At 43.5% G+C, this 22,340-nt stretch overlaps 1 protein-coding gene across 1 annotated transcript in view; it reads right to left on the bottom strand.

Moving 5' to 3' along the window:
• KLHDC1 (kelch domain containing 1) overlaps window positions 1-16,047 on the bottom strand; it is a 46,711-nt gene extending 30,664 nt beyond the window's left edge. The window contains exons 1-5 of the mRNA XM_080912688.1: window positions 15,929-16,047; window positions 3,256-3,326; window positions 2,582-2,699; window positions 2,028-2,146; window positions 1,278-1,356 (exon numbers count right to left, since the gene is read on the bottom strand). Coding sequence (XP_080768814.1) covers window positions 1,278-1,356; window positions 2,028-2,146; window positions 2,582-2,699; window positions 3,256-3,326; window positions 15,929-16,024 — 483 coding nt within the window. The 5' untranslated portion in view covers window positions 16,025-16,047. The remainder of the gene's footprint in view (window positions 1-1,277; window positions 1,357-2,027; window positions 2,147-2,581; window positions 2,700-3,255; window positions 3,327-15,928) is intronic.
• Between the last annotated feature and the right edge of the window lie 6,293 nt (window positions 16,048-22,340).

Here is a 22,340-nt window from a genome sequence, read left to right as displayed (position 1 = left end):
CTATGCCAGTCAGGGTGACCCTGTGGGACCGGGGGAATACTAGCAATCAGAATCCACTTTGATATATTAATTACACTTCAATATTCCCTTTGTCCTGGGTTTCCCTGAGATGGGGGGGGGGAGGGGAGGGAGGGATTTTGAATATGAATGTACAATCAGAGAGCTGAAAAGAAGCATTTGCTGCTCTTCTAAAGGACACTGGTTTAGTTCCCAGCACCATGCCAGCTAGCTCACAACCATCTGAAACTCTAGTTCCAGGGGATCTGACGCCCACTACTGGCCTCTGAGGGCACTGCGTGCATATAATGTTTCAATATACAGCACACACACAGACATAAAATAACAAGACTTAAGTAGAATAAAATGCACAATCATGACCTGCACTAGAAGGCAAAAGACTGAAGTATCTAGGTTCTGCTGCAGTGAGAGAAATCTTTTGTTTTGGGGTTTCTGAGACAGGGTTTCTCTGTGTAGCCTTGCCTGTCCTGAAACTATGTAGACCAAGCTGGTTTCACCTCAAACTCACAGAGATCTGCCTCTGCCTCTCTGCCTCTCTGCCTCTCTGCCTCTCTGCCTCTCTGCCTCTCTGCCTCTCTCTCTCTCTCTCTCTCTCTCTCTCTCTCTCTCTCTCTCTTTCTCTCTCTCTCTCTCTGCCTCCTAGGTGCTGGGACTAAAGGCATGCGCCACCACCACAGTGGAGTAATCTTTTTAAAGACTCCATTTTTATAAGCTGGGTTATGGTGTCTTGTTCCTTTCATCCTAGCACGTCAGAGGCTGAGGCAGACAGAGCACCATAGGCTCAAGACCAGCCTGAACTACATAGTGAGTTCCAGGGCAGTCTGGGCTACACAGTAAGAGTAATTATTTGTATATTCTCTGACTAGTAGAATGAGCCAGCAAGAGAGGGGCACTGCCAACCCTCCCACCTCTCTCCAGAGCTCAGGCTGAGCTATGAGTAACTCTGGTAGGCTCACCTACACGGAGGTGTGTGCCTACAGCAGACGCTGTGGTCAAATAAAACAAATTTTCCCAAGCTGTGCTAAAGCCTCTGCTTGTGTGTCAGAAGCCAAGTGACTACTGATGAAGCTAAGATGTAATCACAAAGGCCAGTCACCGAGTGAGGTAACATCTGTCAACTGGATACAAATCTAAAAGGATAAAACGCAGGGTTTGGGGGTTAATTATGAAAAATCAGAAGCAATTAAAATAAGAACCATTAGAGTCATCATTCCTGAAGCTTAAAAGAATGCTGAATTAAAAAGTGATTACTTCCTTACCCAAGATGCGTCATGGACATCAAAACATTCTTGAAGCTCACTGTGCCTCCTGTACCCATAACCGCCGAAATATATTAATCTAAAAGCACATGAGAGCACACGTTCAGAGTCTTGCTTCTAGCTTGCTCACAGAGAGCTGAAATAGCTGGGTAGTGCAGACCCAAGTCAGCCTGGGCTCCATAAGAAATCCTAGGCCAGCTCCAGTGAGACTCTGCCTCAAAAGCCATACACACAAAAGGAATTTGAAATACATTCATTCTCTTACCCTAACTGGGGGCAGACGTGGGAGCTGTGCCCTGAGGACAAGAACTGTAGGCTTTGGGGCACTTTGTGATGGGGGCAAACAGGAAATCAAGGTGAATTTGGTAGCTTCCTTCTAGAACTAGCTCTGTAGATCAGCCTAGCCTCAAACGCTCAAAGATCTGACTACCTCTGCCTCTCGAGTGTTGGGATTAAAGGTGTGTGCTACCACCACCAGGTTCACTGTACACATTTTATGATAGCTTCAGTTTTTTATCTTGTCAAAGTGTTGATGATCTAGAAACTTAATAAATAAATAATTCAAGAGAAATACAGAAATAGCATTTCATCCATGTTCATTTGTATGACATGGTTCTTAGCAGTTTTAGGATTGCTGTTGCTTCTGACATCAAAACAAATCTATGATTACTGGAAAACATGGAGTTGCCTCAGTTTTGGCCAAAGGCTATATCCTGTCCTAAGGACAATAAAGTTCAGTTGCTGTATTACCTGTCTTTATATACCCAGCAGGAAAGTTTATCACGGGGTGTGGGTGGTTGTCCATCAAACTTGGTGATTTTTTCCCAGATGTAAGTTCCATCTCTTGTTCGTAAGTTAACAAAGTAAAGCTTTTAAAAGATGAGAGTACGGTTAGGAGCCAGGGGAATCCGAAAACAAAATCTGTTTCAGGAGGCTGCCATCCAAGAACTAACACTACTTAAATTTCCAATAAATACTTTACATATTAGAAAATCTAAATCACAGAATTAATGAAAATAAGACATACTCCATAAGCAAAATGAGGTGTAAAACATACTTCTGCAGCCTTTGCCCCTCCTACTCTTGCCTGTGGGTAACAACCAAGAGTGCAGCTAATTGGGGTGGGGGTGGGGGACATGAAGAAAGAACATGGCGGCTGTGCCCTCATCTCTTAACCCTAGAGACTACAGATGCAGTATGTACTCCCGGTATCTTCTTTTTAAACCATTTGCAAATGTGTGGGACGAAGTGACACATTAGCTATTACATGTCGGCTACACGCCTGAATGAAAAGAAAGGATTACTCGGTTGCTGTATCCTGTGTCGTCATAGCCTCCAAAAACATAGAGCCTTCCGCTGATGCAAGCCCCGCAGCTTCCCGACATGGAGGGAGGGAGCTCTCCTTCCGTTAGGTGCATTTTCCTGCAACAAGAACCACAGAGAAGCTCTTAGCTGCCCAGAAGACAAATAAAAGCCCCCTTTAATATCTTCCCATAAAAAGCATCATTGCCAACCACAACTAAAACATAATTGTAGCCAGTGCTGTGGCCCACACTTGTAATGCTGGGGAAACTGAGGCAAACAGAGAGAGAACTATGGGCTGGTCTAGGTTACAAAGTAAGATGCTACCCCCCAATTAAAAAAAAGCAACCAATAAATAAACAGAAAAAGTATAGAGAGAACATAATAAAGACTTTTCCTCCTGCCAGGGGGGGTGGGGTGATACTCAACAAAAGTTCCACATGTGTCACCATAACTGGGAATCAGCTGAGCAAAGGTCTTCAGAGACAGAGACGGTGAGAGACATGGATTGTGGAAGGGAGGGGAGCAGGGCAGAGCCAGAGAATGAACCACAGAGAGAGAAGAAGAGGCCACATCATAAATGTAGGATGCTCAAAGGATGCTCTTGAATTCCCCGTGGTATATTAAGGCCTTTGTGAGTTGGAAGACTTGTCACTTTGTAACTTAAATTACTTACCACAACCCACTATCAATATCGTAGGTCCAAATTTCATCATTCGGCAAATACACCTCATTGTCTTCAATAGACTGGAAATAAATAAAGAATGCACAAAATTATCATTTTTCAATTATATCGTAACAGTTTCCTGGGGGTGAGAAAAGCTCAAAGAAACGTTTAGAATAAAGTCAGAAATATATGAATCTTAGGGGAAAAAAAGGCTCAGGGTAGCTAAACTTTCACACAGAAAAAAAAAAAAAAAAAACCACTGAAAGCCCCAGCAGAACATGGAGGGGACATGTCACAGAGACTGATCATTGCCTACTGTGTGAATACTAGCTCTGAAGGCCGTTTTACTCTATTGATCCCCAGTCCTGGTGACACGTGTGAAACTTGGTGATTAGTTAACCACACATGCTGAAAAGAATGCATTTCTTTGGATTTTGTTCATTTGTTTCCACGCTTTGCTCAACTGGCCTGTAACTCACCACCGACACCATGAGGACAAAGGTCATGTCTGCTTGTTATAGTTAATTTCCTGGAGCCTCGGCAAGTGCCCTTATATGTAAAAGGCAAATGGGATGTATGCTGGATAACTAAGCAGATTCATTCCTGAGAAACAGACTGCACTTCACTTTAGCCGTAATCAGTGTGACTAACCCTGCTGGGGTGACACAGAAACACAGAGCACAGAAATAAGTTGGATCTAACTGCTCAGGGCCATCACCCCTGCATCACACCTTCTTAAATGGCGCTTAAAACAAGTAAGTGCATGTCTGTGTGGAGTCACCTGGCGGCCAGAGGCATGGGATCCCTTGGAGCTATAAGAGGTTGTGAGCTGTCTGATGTGGCTGCTGGAACCCAAACCCGGGCCTCAGTGAAGAGCAGGAAGTACTCTTAACCACAAGTCAATTTCTTCTCTTCCACATCAAGTTTCCCTCCACTGCATCATTCCTAAGGATCCAACATGATCTGACTTGTCACTCACAAAAAAATCAAAATTGAATACCCTCTGTCCATTTCTCTGCTCCCATCCCAGAAAACAAAGGAATAAATTGTCCATCAGATGATCTGCAGTGGATACCACTGAATGACAACGCTCCTCGTTCTCATCCACACACTCCGGTGGCTTCTGAACCTGGGGCTTTAGTGTGTGCTGAACAAGTGTTTTAAGAGCCAACTGTGCCACAGCCCCTGCCTGGTACTTGAACTTTTAACTTAAAATGTGACTCTGAGGGCCAACCAGAAAGCTTGCTGCAGTGGCTCTCAACCTGTGAGTTGTGGTTCCTTTGGAGGTCAAATGACCCTTTCACAGATATCTTACATACTAGATATTACTTTACATTATGATTCATATCCATAGCAAAATTTCAGTAATGAAATAGCATTAGGAAAGCTGAGAACCTTAGCTTAGCAAGTAAAGCAGCTCGCAGCCAAGCCCATGACCTGAATTCCATCTCTGGAAAACCACATGGTGGAAGAAAAGAAGTAATAATTCCTGCAAACTCTCCTCTGACCTCCACCCACTACCTGTAACACAGACACATACAAATAAATAAATAAATAAATAAATACATAAATAAATATAAATTTTAACTTTGAATTTTATGCTAAATTTATGTAAACTTGTGTTGTGCTAAATTTTATGTTAAAATAAGTAAAGTAGCTGTGGAATGACTAAAACCAACAAAAAGAAACTGAAAACAAACAAAGCCGTCTGAAATGATTCTCAAATTAAGAGAGTTAAAGATGGAGAATGAGAAACAACAGAGAGGTGAAAACAAAACACATTCATGGTAAAGTCTCCCAGGCCAGTGTAGTGCCACATGCTTTTAGTTCTAGCTCAAAGGTAGAGGCAGAAGATCTTTGTGGTCTCTATGAGTCCAAGGCCAGCCTGGTGTCTATAGTGAATTCCAGGCCAGCCAGGGTTACACAGTAAGACCCTGTCTTGGGAAAAAATGGCAAGGTGTGCTGGTACATGCCTTTATTCCCAACAGAGAAACCCAGTCTCAAAAACAAAAAGCAAAAATAGCATATCAGAATTAGGGTGGAATAGGTCTGTAATTCCAGCACTTGGGTAACAGAGGTAGGAGGATCTTAAGTTTGGAGCCAGCCTCGGCTACGTGATGAGACAGAGGAGTATCATTAGATGAAAACAGGACAAACTCTAGGTGAAAATAATAACATGCTGGATAAAACTTAGACCTAGATGTGTGTATTTTACATAAAACAGAATGACACTGGGTCCATTATAGGATAGATTAAAAAATGTCACACGAATACTAACTACAAGGATAGCCACAAGGAAGCTGGTGAGGTTGCAAGAACACTGGGAAGTAAGCCACAAGGCAAGCAGCTCCACTATAAAGACAGTCATTATAAAATAATAAAATACTCAATGAACCAGAAATATAAGATAATCTTAAATTCATATGTACCTCAAAATATAACCCCAAAAGACATATGAAGCAAAAACTGGCTCCCTGGCCACAGAGAAAAATCTCACAAATTATAAAATGGAGAATTTCGGTATTGATTACAGTGACTGACAGAACAGAACAGATACCTAGAGCCTAGCCCAGTGGTGGGTGCTTGCCTTGCTTACACAGACCTGATTTGATCACTGGAACTGAAAGAGAAATAAGCATTAAGCCCAGCTAAACAAGGACACTTGCTAAACTATGTTTATAGCAGCTTTATTCATAATAGCCAGAAGCTGGAAAGAACCCAACTGTCTTTCAGTGGAGGAATGGACACAGAAAATGTGGTTCATTTACACAATGGAGTACAATTCAGCTATCAAAAACAAGAATAGCTATTAAGAGTTAGATGGATGAAGGTAACTAGGTGGATGAAGAAATGGGAAGGGGAAAGTGTGGATCAGGTGTAGGGAAAAGCAGGGAAGAGAGAAAGAAAATCGGAGGTGTGTGGCAGGGAGTAATAGCTAGGATGTGCCTGAGCCCTGAGACTGAAGTGGAGGGGAGGCCCCAGAGAATTTATGGGGGTGTCTCTGCTGCCAGGCAGGATTCCCAGTGGAGGAACAAAGACAGCAACCCACCCACAAAGCCTTCCACCCAAAACATGTCCTGCCTACAAGATGTGCAGGGACAAAGATAGAGCAGAGATGGAAGGAGTGGCCAACCAAAGACCAGCCCCATTTGAGACCCATCCCATGAGCAAGCACCGGTCCCTCACACTATTAATAATACTCTGTTGTTCTTGCAGACAGGAGCCTACTTAACTGTTCTCTGAGAGGTTCCACCAAGCAGCCATCTGAAGCATATATAGAGATGCAAAGCCAAACAATAGATGAAGTTTGTAGAAGAGTTGGGGGGAGGATTGAGGGACCTGAAGATGACACAGACTCCACAGGAAGATCAAAAGAGTGAACTAACCTAGAGCTCTGGGGCTTCCAGAGACTGAACCACCAACCAAAGAAAGCATGAACTAAACCTGGCACACATACACACCCTACATATGTAGCAAATGAGCAGGCTGGTATTGATGCAGGTCCCCCAAAAACTAGAGTGTGGCTGTCCCTCAATCTGTTGCCTACCTCTCTGAGGATCTTTGTCTGGCCTCAGGTGGAGAGGATGAGTCTAGTCCTGCAGAGACGATGTGCTAGGGTAGGGTGATACCCAGTGGGGACCTCCCACTTCCCAGAGGAGGAGAGGGTTGGAGAGGGAGACTGGGGGGAGAGGGGGGACACATATTAGGATGTAAAGTGAATAAATTAACTAACGAAAAAAAAACAAAAGAATGAACAGAATATTTATGAGAAATGACCATGGCTGGTCTCTAGAGAAACCCTAAGCATATTCTAAAGGACTACTGTGAAGTAGCTACACATCACATTTCCTCAGTGGGACACCATTGTTACAAACTAATGAGACAAGATTGATTACCAGAATACTGTGTTTGAGGCTGGAGATGTGGCTCGGCAGTTAAGAACACGTACTGCTTTTCCAGAGGACCCGAGTTCTGTCCCCAGTATCCACACTGGACTTACATTTGCCTGTAACTCCAGCTTTAGGGAATCTGATGCCACTGGCACCTGCATTCAAGTGCCCATATCTCTCTCACAGTTACACAAAATTTAAAATAATCAAATAAACAGTAAAAAGAACACTACAAGTTTAGAAATGTTGACTATTTCCTTATGTAAGCTATAGGTCCATTAAACAATGAAAAATATCAAGTATGCCCAGCAGTGATGGGACACACCTTTAATCCCAGCACTCAGGAGGCAGAGGCTCAAGTATTTATTTTAACAAATTCAAAAGGAGTGACCAAAGACTACAACTTCAGAAGCACAAGGGAGTTGAGCCTGTGGAATAGTCTGCAACCTCAGCTTCTGGAGAAGCTGAGCCAGGAAGTCATCAAGGCCTGCCTGGGCCAGAGAGGGCCTGACACATAACTCAGTAATGGAGAGCTTGCTGTAAGATCCTAGGTTCAATTCTCAGTCCTGGGGAAAAACAAACACCAAGAAGTAAAGTAGAATGAGTGAGTTCACACCTGTTAGCCCATACTTAGTAGGCAGAGGCAGGAGGATGACTACTAGTTTAAGGCCAGCTTGACTATATATGGACTTTCAGGACAGCCAGACCTACAGAGTAAGACTCTTGTCTGAAAAAAAGAAAACAACAAACAAACAAACATTCACTATATAAATCCAAGAATTCTAGAAATAATAAAAACAGATATTAATAACAAAGAAAAATAGAGTACAAAGGAGCCAGTAAATTGAGCTTATTCTTCAGAAGGCTGATTAATCTCTGATAAGATTATCCTAGGAAGAAGGGAAGCCACCAACAGGCAATTTTAAGAGTGGAAAGGAAGACACATGTGTAGTTTAATATACACCCATATATACACACATAGAGAGAGGGTTAAGTAGAGGGTGTAAACAAACTGTGTTTGTACCAATGCATGTCAAAACCTAAATGAAATAGCTAATACCGAGGCAAAGAGAACCAGAGTAAATGTGTCTAGAAGAAAGGAAAACCTCAACAGTCCTCTAGCTTTAGGTAGATAAGCAAATGTAAAACCACTATCATAGTCCAGGGGTTAAGAGCACACAGGGTGTTTGCAGAGGACCTGGGACATTCTCAGCACCCACAGTGGTCAGTCACAACCAGGGGACCGGACACCTCTTATCTTCTTGGACACTGGTGCTCTCTTTCTCTTCCTCTCTTCCCCTCCCCTCCTCCTCTTCTCCCCCCACCACACACACTTAAAGAGAGAACTCCAAAAGACCACCTCTACCACAAAGCTGGGAGTGGCAGTTGATGGAGTCCAGTAATCCCAGCACTTGAGAGTCAGGAGGAAGGCTGGAGAGATGGCTCAGCAGTTAAAGCACTGACTGCTCTTCCAGAGGTCCTGAGTTCAATTCCCGGCCACCACATGGTGGCTCAAAACCATCTGTAATGGGATCTGATTCTTTCTTGGAAGAGGCAGGAAGATCAAGAGTTGAGTTTGACAGTGGTGCATGCTGAAGTGTAAGACTCTCTTACACGCTCTTCTGCCCATACAAACTCCCACACGTTAAACCAGAGCAACAGCAAACATCAGCTAAAGAAACAATTAAACATGAAAGGCAAAACTAAAGAATGCTTAGAAAATAATAATGGCACAAGATACCAAAAACAAAGCTTTGAGGAAAAGGCGGAATTAAATTAAAATTATGTTAGACTATACCATATAAAACTTCTGGCCAAGGAAAGAAATGTCAGGACAGTGCAAAGAGCAACTCCAAATTGAAATGACATTTTCATGTAACTATTGAAAACCAAGACAAAACTTCAACCCAACAGAAAAATACATAGACCAGTATGTTCACAAATGAGAATATATAAATAGGCCACAAACTGAGAAAAAATTCAAACTTTATCAAGTTACCTTGACCATTAAGACAGCTCTGTGGGTAAAAGCACTTACCACACAAGCCTGGAAACCCCAGCTCAGGCCTCAGAGGTGGGAAGTGGAGACAAAACTGTCCAGAAACATGAGCACCAGCTAGGCTGAATCTTCAGCAAACATGCAGCACAGCAGAAGCAAGGGTAGCCACCCTCAAAACCAAGGTGGAAAGAGTGCAGACTCCAGAAAGTTGTCCTCCGACCTCCACATGTGCACCACAGCACACGTCCCTGTGCTCACGTTCATCTGAGAGATGAGAACTAAACTGCAGTGGAACACGTCTCCCTCACTGTGCTGGAAGGAAGGCTAAGGCAGATGGTACCAAACCATGTAGAGGGCACAGACAGATGAGGAGGCTGGTGGAGTACAAATCAGTACAAATATTTTGTCAACAGTCTGAAGTCTTCAATTCAATTTGCCTGCCAAGTGGCCCAAGGGTGTCCATGCCCTAGAGAATGCACATACCCTGCTCATGTATGATAGACATGCTGTAAGAATGCTCACTGCGCATTGCTGATGATAATAAGAAACACAAGAACAACAGTGGGCAGGATAAATGACAGTAAACTTACACAACTCTAAGGATGCACGTCGGAGGAATGGATCTAAGGATGACTTGCAATGTGTTTGGCGGATATTTGGTGATACTCAGTGGAGTGTTCAGCATAGGCACAGATGAACTGGAGGACAACAGGACTACCATACAAGGGTGCTCTGAATGATTAAACAATGCACACATAAACAGGGGCTGGAGAGATGGCTCAGTGGGTAAGAGCATTGTTCTCCCATAGGACCAGAGTTCACCCAGCACGCATGACAGGCATTTGGGTGGTTCAAAATCCACCTCAGGGGATCTGATGTCTTCTCTGGGGCTCTGTAGGTACCTACACACACAGAGACATGCACATACATACACATATACACATATATACATACACACAGAGAGACATGCACATACATATATACCCATCAATTTTTTAAAATTAAAGAGAACAATAAAACTGATTTTAAAAGACAATGTGTAAGTCTGAAAGTGATGAGAAAGTCTTAAGGGGAAAGTATGCTGTAATTCTCAGATCAAATACTATACTGTTTATTAACACACACATGATAAAACTATTAAAAAATGACAAGGAGGAAATTCAAGGTAGGGATGATCTGGTAAGAAGGTGGACACCAAGGGCTCAGACAACTATGAAGACAGAATATATAGTTTTAGAATAGAAGGGTCCTGGGGCTGTGGCTCAGTTGGTATTGTGCTTCTAGAGTTTACACAAAGCCCTGGTTGTTCACAGTACCACATCAATTAAGCATAGAGCTCTCACCTGTGATCCCAGCATTCAAAAGACAGAGTTAAGAAAATTAAGGGTCGGGCTGGAGAGATGGCTCAGTGGTTAAGAGCACTGACTGCTCTTCCAGAGGTCCTGAGTTCAATTCCCAGCAACCACATGGTGGCTCACAACCATCTGTAATGGGATCTGATGCCCTCTTCTGGTGTGTCTGAAGACAGTGAGAGTGTACTCACATACATAAAATAAATAAATTAATCTTTAAAAAAAAAAAAAAAAGAAAATTAAGGGTCAAGGTTATCCTGGACTACATATCAAATCTAGGCAGCCTGATTCAATCACATTAAAAACACAGAAACAATAATAGAACCTAAATACTCAGAATCACCCCTGTAAGATGTGTAAGACACTAAAGAACGGAATCAACAGTTCTCAGTCAGGCCACATCAGTGCTGACATGATAGTGTGGCAGCTTCACGTAGCACCAAATTTGTCTGCAAGTGTTTCAAGACTTAATAGTGTCCAAAGGAAATGCAAAACTCCTTTAGCTGCCAGAGAAGCAGTGTCATAAGAATTAAGGGAAAAAAAAAAAAAAAAAAAAAACCAAACACATGAGCTGGAGAGATGACTCAGCACTTAAGAGCATAATTATTACAGAAAACACAAGTTCATCTCACTGCACCCATACCAAATAGCTCACAACTACCTGGAACTCTCATCTGGATTCGTTGAGCACCAGCACACACATACACACACAGATGCCCCCACACATAGACCTACATACACATAGATACACACATATGGAGAGATACACATGCGTGCTCTCACACAGGCACATAATGTAAAGAAAAAGCAAACACAGGCTCTCCTTCTTCTCATAGCCATTCTAAACAGTCTTCATTTTTCACATAGTAAGTTCTAAAGGTTGTCTTATAGATCTAAAGGGGCTGGAAAGGATTATGACACTCAAAGGCAGTTTATCTTAACACCCATGATATTACCATGCTGTACTATATAACCAAATCCAAACCAACAATCATTAAACAGGGATCAATAATCTGAGGGAGTGGGAGTGAGGACAGCAATGATGTCAACAAGGAAAGATAAACAAGAAGCTTTGAAAATGATAGTGTTAATTCCAAATTTTTTCTCTATGTGTATGTATGTATGTATGTGTGTGTATATATATATACACCTACTATATATTATATACCATATATGACTCAGTGGGGGGCATGCATATACTAGGGCACATATGTTGAGATCAGAAGAAAACGTGTGGTGCTGGCTATCTCCTTCTACCATATCAGTTCCACAGAGCAAACTCAGGTCACCAAGCTTGGCATCAAGCACCCTGACCTGCTGAGACATCTCTCTGGCTGTTTCTTACTCTAGCGGGTGAGTGTGTTTGTCACTAAATACTATGTTATGTGTTCCTTGGTGTATACACTTCAAAGTTTAAAACCTATAAAAGTTAGCTGGGCACAGGGCACACACACTTTTAATCCCAGCACTTGGGAGGCAGAGGCAGGCCTCTGTGAGTTCCAGGACAGCCAGAGCTACAGAAAAATCCTGTCTCAAACAAACAACTCACATAGTTTTAGAAATGACTATTAAGTGGTTCCTGGGTCATCAGGGAGACTGGAGAACCAGGATCTGGGCTATGCAGAGAGAAGCTGAGGCCGGACTGCAGAACTGTCCGCAGACTGACCAACACTGAGGAACCGTAGTCCTGCAGAGTCCTGCCATTGCAGCCCCAGGTCACACTCCACTACAGGCAGGTCCTAGGGTTTTATGGGCTTGCTACGTTATTTCTACTTTTATAAACAATATTTTTTTGAGAGTCTCTGGTCCAGGCTGGCTTTTAACTCCCTATATAGCCAAGGATGTCCTTACATATCTGATCCTCCCACCCCCACCTCCTGCACACTGGGATTACAAGTGTGCACCACGGGGCTAGCGTGTTCAGTCCAGGACTTCTGTGCAGTAGGGGACGACTCCACAGCCGAGCCCCTCCAGGTCTCTGAAGCTTGTGCTTCTCGTCTGCTTTTGGCTTCGTAGGACTTCAACTTACCACACACATAACCAATATTTCCTAGTCAGCCTTTAAGTTTCTCAGTTTGTGAGGTTTCTTTAAAAGCAGTTTTTTTTTCTTCAAAAGTTTGATCTGCCAATTTTTTCTTTTATGTATATTTCTAACTCAGATTTTCTTTTCTCAACCCAAGATTTTAAAATGATCCTGCTTCTCACCCCCATAGTGAAGTTTAGTCTTCCGGTATTTAACTTGTCAGTCCTAAGGCTCTGATATAATTTTCCTCCAACTATCCTAGAGCTATTTATAGTATACTTGATTTCCAGATTCAAAACAGCTCTTTTACAAACAAAAACAGTCTCATATGCCTGGCTGCTTCTGTCATCTCTTTCTTGGTCTATGCTGCTACCTATTGGGTCAAGATCACTGAATTAATTACTTCAGAGCTGTGATATACTTTAATATCTGGTTCTACGGCCCTCTTCACTCCTCTCAAACATTTCCTAAACAAATCTCCCATCACCTGGGGAAACTGCTTACATTTGACCTTCCTGTCAGCAGCACTGGTACCTGTGTGGATGTTAGAAATTTGAAAAAGATATAGAGGATAGAGAAGAGAATGTTCTAGCACCAGCTACATTGGCCTCTGGAGACTAGTTTCAAATACACTGTTCTTTAGGACTGGCTTGAACAGGAAGCACTTCACACCGCTGTCTACTTACACTCTCGAGCGCGCACGCGCACGCACACACACACACACACACACACACACACACACACACTGTTCGTATTAATGAGGAAAGCTGTTTGGGACATACAAGAGACAATACCAGACATACTCATAACCATTCACCGAAGTAATCCCTCCAGCTTCCAGCACCTTTCAGCCACATCCTGCTTGAGAGGCCCTTCTAGACCAGCTATTGGAAGGGTCGTGCTTTTTCCTGGGGATAGGGCAAGCTGTCTTTTTTTGCCTCCTCCCTGTTTTCCCCCTCCATTTATACCTGAGACATTTCTGTCGATGGCTCCTGAGATTTGAAGAGTAATAGACCCAGGACTTGAGTCTGTGTCATACATTACAGGGCTGTGTTGTAGTACCTCTGCTATTTGGAATAACAAGTAGTTGGAAAAGAAAATTTCTGTAGCTGCCCCTTGGCGAACTGGACTCTCGCCCATCACAATTTTCAAGAGTAAAATAAGATTTAAAACATTCAGACATTTCCTTTATGGTCCCAAAGAATTCTGCACTGATCTATTTCATTTATGGAGTTAAAGTGAATCCATACAAAGGTGAGATACTAGATTACTATTACTTTTGACACATGTCTTGTGCTACCCTGGAACTAGCTCTGTAACAGCAAATGCCCTCCAACTCCTGCTTCTCCTGATTCTGCCTCTCAACTTCAGGGGTTACAGGCATGCTGCTATACAACCTGGCTTGCAAGGTTATAATTTTAATTTTTTCCCATTTAATTCACACCACTATCAACACAACCCAATATAAACACAGCAGATAAAGTTTGGTAAGTCTGTATCTTCAAGTGGCAGTGTTGGGATTCTGTAAACCCCACCCCTCAATTACCTGGCATAGCCAGGTATGCTCCGCCCCAGTGACCTGACACTATAAAAGGGGCTGCTTGCCGCCTCCTCTCTCTCTTGGCCTCTCTTGCTCTCCCCAACCCTCCTCTTCCCCTTCCCTTCCCCCCTCTCCCTCCAGGTGCTCATGGCGGGCCTCTACTCCTCTATTCCTCTCTCTCTCTGCCTCTACCACCCTCTTAACTCGCCCATGACTTGAATAAATTCTATTCTGTACTATACCTTTGTGTGGCTGGTCCCTCAGGGAGAAGGGATTCCCAACATGGGCCCCCCAGAGGCCTTGCCCCCAGGCCTTGCCTCACCTCCATGGGCTATATGCCCCCCCACTCTCTTCATCCTTCCCCTAACAGGCAGAACTTAAAAACATTAAAAAACTGTATGTGCATAAAAATGAGTACTAGTTTTTCAGAAAAACAAAACAAAAAACAAGAACTAATTCAAAGCCAGGCCAGGAGATAACCACTAGTAATTCCAATACTCAAGGTGGAGGGCCAGAGAATGAGGAATTCAAGGCTAACCTATGATACTTGAGACCTTGTTCTTTTTTTTTTTTTTTTTTTTTTTTAAACTGGAGAGCTAGTTGCTGTAGTTCATGCTCCTAAGTTTCAACACCTAAAAGGCAAAAACAGAAAGGTTGTTTATCAGTTAGCCTGAAGCTGAGGCTAACCTGGGCTACACAAGAAATTCCAGGCCAGACTGTGTGAGCTGCAGTATGAGATCCTGTCTCAAATAATTAACAAAGCAAAATAAAGCTCCAGAAAACAGTCCCTGGTGTCACATGACTACCAAAGGGTTGATGCCTGTCTTTATAAAATGAAGATGGGGGGCAGGAGAGATGGCTCTATAGTTAAAAGCATTAGCTGCTCTTGCAAAGGACCTCAATTAGATTCCCAGCACCACATAGTGGTTCACTACCATCTGTAATGTTATAATGCCAGTTCCTAACACCCTCATCTGACCTCCATGGACAGCAAGCATACACACGATGCACACATATATATAGGCAAAACATTCATATACATAACATAAATCTAAAAATATCAATATTACAGATTAGATTCTAGTCTATAGTCCTATTGATTAGAGTTGAGAGTTCCCAAGGACATGCCAAATATAGTTGGCACTCAAAAACTAATTTTCTTTTCTTTTTTTTTTTTTTTTTTTTTTACTTATACTGCACTAAATTAGGAATAAGCACACAAAACAACAAAAACCCACTCAGACCTGAGAATTCTTAACACACACAATATGCACTTTATTTCGTTGTGTTACAGGTCTGTCATATAAGGGCACTGAGGAAGTCAGATGTATCTTCTATTTGCAGTAGAGATTCCGTAGGGCTTATTTTCTAATCTGTAAACAAACGGGGTGGGCAGGTACACCTGAATTATTTTCCCAACTCGATAATCCTCATTATCATCCTAAGATCATAGAAACAAAACAAACACACATTCCAACCGCCATGGCAATACGAATTTTCAACCACAAAATTCTGTGGTGGAGTGTTGCGAATACGAATCTATTTTGAGACTCCAGAAGTACTTAATTAGCAAAGAAATGCTACTAAAAATAGCTGATACATTAATCTGCTTGGTGACTTCCGTATTCTGAGTAGCACGGTGGCAATGATACCAAATAACAGGGCACGGCATTCTGGGGTCCTCTCCAGTCCTGAGCCATGGAGGCTGGAGGGGTCACGCACCCCGGAACCCCGTTTTGGTGGCTTTGGGACCAGGAGTGACGTGGGCAGTACGGTAGGCGGCTCGCCTGGGAGCCCGTGGGAGTGCTGCGTCGCCGGCCGCCGTCATCCCCCTGCCGCCGCTCCCGCGCTGCCCCAGCGCCCGCCCCTTCCCCTTACCACGTAGCCCCCCCACACGTAGAGGAAGTGTCCGTCCACCACGGCGCAGTGGCCGCTGCGCTCCTCGGCCACGCAGAACGCCTGCGAGTCCGCCATCCGCGCTCCGGGGCCCAGCCAGCTCCGCGCCGGCTCGCACGCGCGAACGGAACGCGAGGAGGGTCCAGATTGGCGGAGGCGGAACCGAGAAACCTGCGCGTCTGCGCGGCCGCCGCCTGGGACCCGAGTCTGGTACTCCCGGGAGCACTGGCGCTGCGAAGACACGCTGTGCTCTCTCCCTGAAGCCTCTCTGCAGCTACTGTCTGGACTTCTTAGGTCTTTATTAATTAGGAATGGCTTCTCGTGACTTTTTTTTAAAGTTTATTTTATGTGTGTATTTGTCTCGTATGTAGTATGTATGTAATATGTATATGTATGTATGTATGTACTATATACATCCTGGACCTGGAGTTATGGGCAGTTGTGAAATGTGGGTGCTGGGAATCAAACCTGGGTCCTCTCCAAGAACCAATGAATGCTCTTAACCCCTGAGCGATCTCTCCAGCTCCAGCGTTTGTAAAATGAGCTTTCTTCTCTCATCTGTGCCACGTGCTGGGTTTATGAACCCCACCTGGGCCAGCTTATTGACGTGAGCACCCTCCTGGCTTTTTTGTGGAGGTAGAGTCCTCCTTCATGGGTGCATGTAAAACTACGTCCGTCTATGTTTCAGTTTGGAAATCACATCTGAGGATTGCTTTTGTGGTGTCTTGTGTTCGTGGTTTTCTTTTTCCTTCACGTGTACTTCAGTGCTAATCACCGTAGAAGGTGTTAGTACCTACGGCACTGAGTGTTACTCTTCTATTATTTCTTCGCAGTATTGTATGTAGGAACACCGGCACAAAGTCCCCTTTTCTTAACACGAAAGGAAACATTGTTTACACAGCTAGCTCTATCTACCATTTCCCACTTGTATAAATTTTCTCTGGGGAGAGGAACGAACCTCCATTCAGCAGATCAAAGAAACAATTCCATTCAAGTCTTCTTGGAAGAACTAGTGAGTTTAATTACACTTACAAGAGCATAGCTATTCCACTGAATAAACTGTCTCTGCCTAGCAACTGTTAACTGCCTACAAAAGCTGGGGGTGGGAGCTTGCGAACTCCTCTTTTCTTGCAACTGTTAACTGTCTTTAAATCCCCCTCCCCCAATCCTTAATCACAGTGAGGGGAGTTCTACAACCTCCACCTCTTTTCATCTGCACTTCCAGGAGGTTTCCTGATGCTTGGGTAGGAAGTCCTCTAGGGCTGGACATCCAACAGCACTTTCCAGCTGAGTCTCTTCAGTGGCTGCTGCCCACTGTGAAAAAGAAACTCCATTGACCAAAGACGACAGCTGCACTAGTGGACCGGTATAAACACAAACATTTAGAAGGCAATTTGACAGACACATAGCATTTAGCAGAAGAGCAGTGACAGCAGCTTTAGAAAATCTAAGGTCTCCCCAGCCATGGGTGCTTTTGACTGGGTTTGCAGAACTAGGCACCAAGTCTCTCTTGTGGAATGGTCCACAACTCCAATCAGAAAATAATGGGTTGTACCCATAATAGTTTCTTCGCCAGTGGGAACAGCAGGCCTGATGTGTCAATACTGTAGACTTAAGGATCCCGAGCAAAATGGGGCCATTGGTTTTCGTTCTTCCCAGCAGCCTGCATAGTGCTTCCCAGAACTGTAAAGCTAGCCAGAGGAAGGGCCAGTTAGTCCTGATTTTTCCAAGTTCTCCCACAAAGACATGTAGTGTGTAATATGTATGTAGAGACTTACCATCTGTATTAATCTGGGTTCTCTAGAGTAACGGGGTGGGGGGAGAGAATGTGTGTGTGTATAATTATTAAAATGATTTACAGGCTGCAGCCCAGCTAATCCAACAATGGTTGGCTGTGAACCAGAAATACAAGAATCCTGTAGCTACTTAGTCCACAAGGTTGGAAGTCTCAGCTGGTCTTTCTGGATCCTGAAGGAGTAGGCTCTGGTGCCCGTGAAGGAATGGCCTTGCTAGCCAGGCGAGGATGAGCAGGCAAAAACCCAAAAGCTTCTCTAAAAGTAATTATTGTTTTGTTTCTCCTACACTCTCTTTGCCTGTTAATAACTGAAGGGCAAGAAGTCAAGAAGCTAGACACCAGAGAATCAAACAACCCTATTAAAAAATGGGGTACAGAGCTAAACAAAAAGTTCTCAATTGAGGAATATTGAATGGCTGAGAAGCATCTAAGGAAGTGCTCGACATCCATCGGGGAAATGCAAATCAAAACAACCCTGAGATTCCACCTCACACCAGTCAGATTGGCCAAGATCCAAAACTCAGATGACAGCAGATGCTGGTGAGGATGTGGAGAAAGAGGAACACTTCTCCATTGTTGGTGGAGTTGTAAACTGATACAACCATTCTGGAAATCAGTCTGGCGATTCCTCAGAAAATTAGACATAGTACTACCTGAAGCCCCAGTTATTCCACTTTTGGGCATATACCCCAGAGACTCTCCAACATACAACAAAGACACATCACCACAATGTTCATAGCACCCCTATTTATAATAGCCAGAAGCTGGAAAGAACCCAGATGTCCTTCAGTAAATGAATGGATACAAAAATTGTGGTACATTTACACAGTGGAGTACTACTCAGCTATCAGAAGCAATAACTTTATGAAATTCTTAAGAAAATGGATGCATCTAGAGAATATCATCCTGAGTGAGATAACCCAGTCACAAAAGAAAAGACATAATATGCAGTCACTGATAATTGTATACTAACCCCAGAAAGCTCTGAACACCCCAGAAACAACTCAGACTATATGAAGTTCAAGAAAAAGAAAGAAAGTGAAAAACCATTATGCTCAGTCCTTACACACCAAGAAAACTTTGACTATTTCCAGGTTACATCTTGTTTTACATGTACTTTATGCTCATTGTAACTAGTAAGATCTTAATACATACTATCAAACCTTTAAAAAAACCAAGTACTGACAAAAATGTATTTGTATACTTTTATGCAAAAATGCTTAAAATCTGTACATTTATCTTTGTTTTTAAAATAAAGTTGTTCAATTAAAAAAATCACCGACGGGCATTCCTGTGCACGCCCTGACCCATTTTAGTCCCTGAGTAGATAACACAGAGACCTGGGGTTTTTATTAAGCCTAAACTGGGCAGGTTCTGCGCTATTCTAAACCAGCTGCTACTACCCAGCCAGATGCTCTGTTACTTGCCGTTTGACCTTGGCTTGCTCTGGTGTGTGTGTGTGTGTGTGTGTGTGTCTGTCTGTCTGTCTGTCCTCATCACTGCTCTCTTATCACAACCTCATGGTGAATCCTACTGGTCTGGTCCATCCACATAACATATGCACCACCAACTCCAACTCTTGACTCCTCTTCCTCTTCTTCCTCCTTTTTATTCCTCCCCACCCTCTCTCTCTCCTTTCTCATCTCTCTGGGACTCCTGACTGGGACCACAAACCCTGCCTATTCTCTTGTGCCCAGCCATTGGCTGATCAACACTTTATTAACCAGTTAGAGTTGATGGAAACTGCAACCAAATCTCTGGGCACAAAAAACAGCATCTGAATACACAGTGTACAAAACCATCCTCCAACAGTTTCCTTCCCCTAGAGTATAGGCTTCTAACAAAGTATGACCCAGATTAAAGGTGTGTCTTCTCACCTCAAGATCTGAATCAAAGGTGTGTATCCTCTTGCCTCAAGATCTTGAACTCACCCAGTTCAAATCAAACAAAAATAATCTCTGGCAGGTTTATCCTCCATTTCCAGATTGTAGTCCATTTCAGATATAATCAAGTTGTCAACCAAAAATAGCCCAAACCCAACCCGTTTCAACTTAACACACAATCATATTGCCTTATGTGGTGATAAATTTCCAAATGAAGATAATAATCATGTCATATAATGCCTAAATATAACTCCCACATTTCACCCAAATGCATTAGATATTTAACCAGGTCATAATTATGCTTAACGTAACTACTCCTTGGACAACCACAAATGTACTATAAGTTTGGAATAGGTGGCAATGTCCCTTGAAGGACATTCTTTTAGTATCTCAAATTTAAATATGATAACTATCAATATTCTCTTAATTGATGTTACATCACGTAATAAATTTAGGAAAGAAAACACAAATATCTGTACAAATGCATTCTTAACAAACTACAACAGAAATCGGTCAACTACAATCCTCGTTTCTGCAATTGATTATGTCGCCTTAGCTGGTATTTATAATAACCTTCCTCTAGTACCCATTCTGTATTTCCTCCACATTAGCAAGAACCTCAGCAGGTTTTAGCTCTTTTCCTGGAAGGGGGCCCATATCTTCAATCCTGGTGGGTCTGTGCCCTTTGTCATCCTGCCTGGATTATGCTGGCATAGTTTCCCATTGACTTCACTCACAGGACTTGGTAGCACCAAGAGACGACCTAAATGATCTCCTACACTCCAGGCACAATTTTTCTTACCTCCATTGTGGAGAAGCAACGTAGTTCTCCTAACACTGTTATTTCTTTCTTTGCCTGTTCACTTAAGGGCATCAGAAGCCCCAAAAAGCCATAGAAATGTCTGAACTCCTAGTTCAATGGAATGCTTATTGGAAATCCTGGCAGGAGCACTCCCAGCTCTGGAACCAAAACTTCTAAGCCAACAGAAATTAAGGTCATAGGAACAGGAAGCAAAATTTTCTTAGTATGTCACTAGGGGTGATTGTAAGTGGAACTATTTCCTTTCCAACTCCTTGGTTTGTGGACCCATAGGTCCAGGCTATGGGAGAAACTGTACCATATATTGAACACTGATTCAAAGCATAAGCCGCCATCTGGAGAACCCTACCCTAGCAACAGGCTACTGCCACCTAATTTGTGGTGCAACAGTGTCTTGAAAAGGCCATCCCATCTTTTTATCAGGCCAGCTGCTTCAGGATGGTCAGTAACATGAAAACACCAGCTGATTCCATTATTGTGGGCCCACTGTCACACTTCTCTGGCTGTGAAGTGAGTTCCTTGGTCAGAAGCAATACTGCATGGACTACTAATGACAGGGAATAAGGCATTCTGTAAATCCACAGATAATGGTTTTGGCAGAGAAGCATATGTGCAGATCTGTAACCAGAATAAGTATCTACTCCAATAAAAACGAAATGAAATGGTCCAATGTGGTCAACCTGCCATCAGGTAGGTCACTGATTGGTCATCCCAGGGAATGGCACAGTGTCTGGGGCTTAATGTGGGTCTCTGCTGATGGCAGATCTAGCTCCCAGCAGTGCCTGTAGCCAGGTCATACTTGGTGAGTGGAAATCTGCGTTGCTGAGTCTGAAAGACCCCCGCTTAGCAACAGTAAATGCCATGTCTGTAAGGCTGTGCACACACGGGGCAGGCTAAGTCAGGGTCCCAGGTGGCCAAGCAAGATACCGGTGGGCGACCAGCTTGCAATAGACAAAGAAAGGGAGACACTCAGACAAGCCCAGCTTTCAGATAAGCTGCAGCCCCCGACTGGTACCAAGAGTTGTGTCCTTGGAGCCATATTTCTGCCACAGTCCCTGCCAAACAAGATGTCTGCGGTTGACCACCTGGACCGGGGTAAAGACACAATATTTTGCCATACATGCTGAGGCAAGGATGAAAAACAGCACCCTGTCCCAGAGGAGGGACCAAAGCCACCCTTTCCGAAGAACTTGAGGCTTGTCCCCAGTTCACCCTAGTTTCATTTAAATTAACCAATTAAAACCCTGTTGCTATGCTTCTGCTTCTGTACCTTGCTTCTGCCCCCCAAGCCCTATAAAAAGGGGACTGCCCCTTTGTCCGGCGCGCGCAAGTCCTCTGAGAGACTGTGTGCCCACAGGTACCTGTTTAAATAAACCTCTTGCTACTTGCATCCGAAGTAAGTGGTCTCGCTGCTCTTTGGGAGGGGTCTCTTCAGACGGAAGATACCCTCCGGGGGTCTTTCAAGTCTATGCATAACCTACCACGGCCAGTTAGTTCATGGGCCCAGTGGGCAATGACAGAAATGGTTGGAGAAAGAAGCTGACTGTCCACAGAATGGTCTTTCTATCTTCTTGATTATTGAATGCCTCCCTGGCTGAAGTCACCTTTTGATGAGCATTTATATAAATCGCAAGTGTCTTCACATTCTTTTTCCATTCGGTGAGATCTATCCACATGCTTCCTTCCCAATGTCTTTCTTACCTATTATCAAATCATGCTCTTCCCAAGTCCCTGAACAGCCAACCAACAATTGGCTACAGCCCATGAATCAGTGAACAATTGCACAGTCTGGACACTTCTTCTTCCAAACAAACTGTAAACAAACTGCTCATAGTTCTTCCCACTGTGAAGATTTCCTTTCACTCATTTCTTTTTAGGGTTGTCCCAGGAAGAGGT

The sequence above is a fragment of the Micromys minutus genome, assembly GCF_963924665.1.
Source record: "Micromys minutus genome assembly, chromosome: 1".
In the NCBI taxonomy this organism is placed as follows: domain Eukaryota; kingdom Metazoa; phylum Chordata; class Mammalia; order Rodentia; family Muridae; genus Micromys; species Micromys minutus.
The sequence above is the reverse complement of the archived record's forward strand: the minus strand, read 5'-3'. Positions and strand labels throughout refer to the sequence as shown.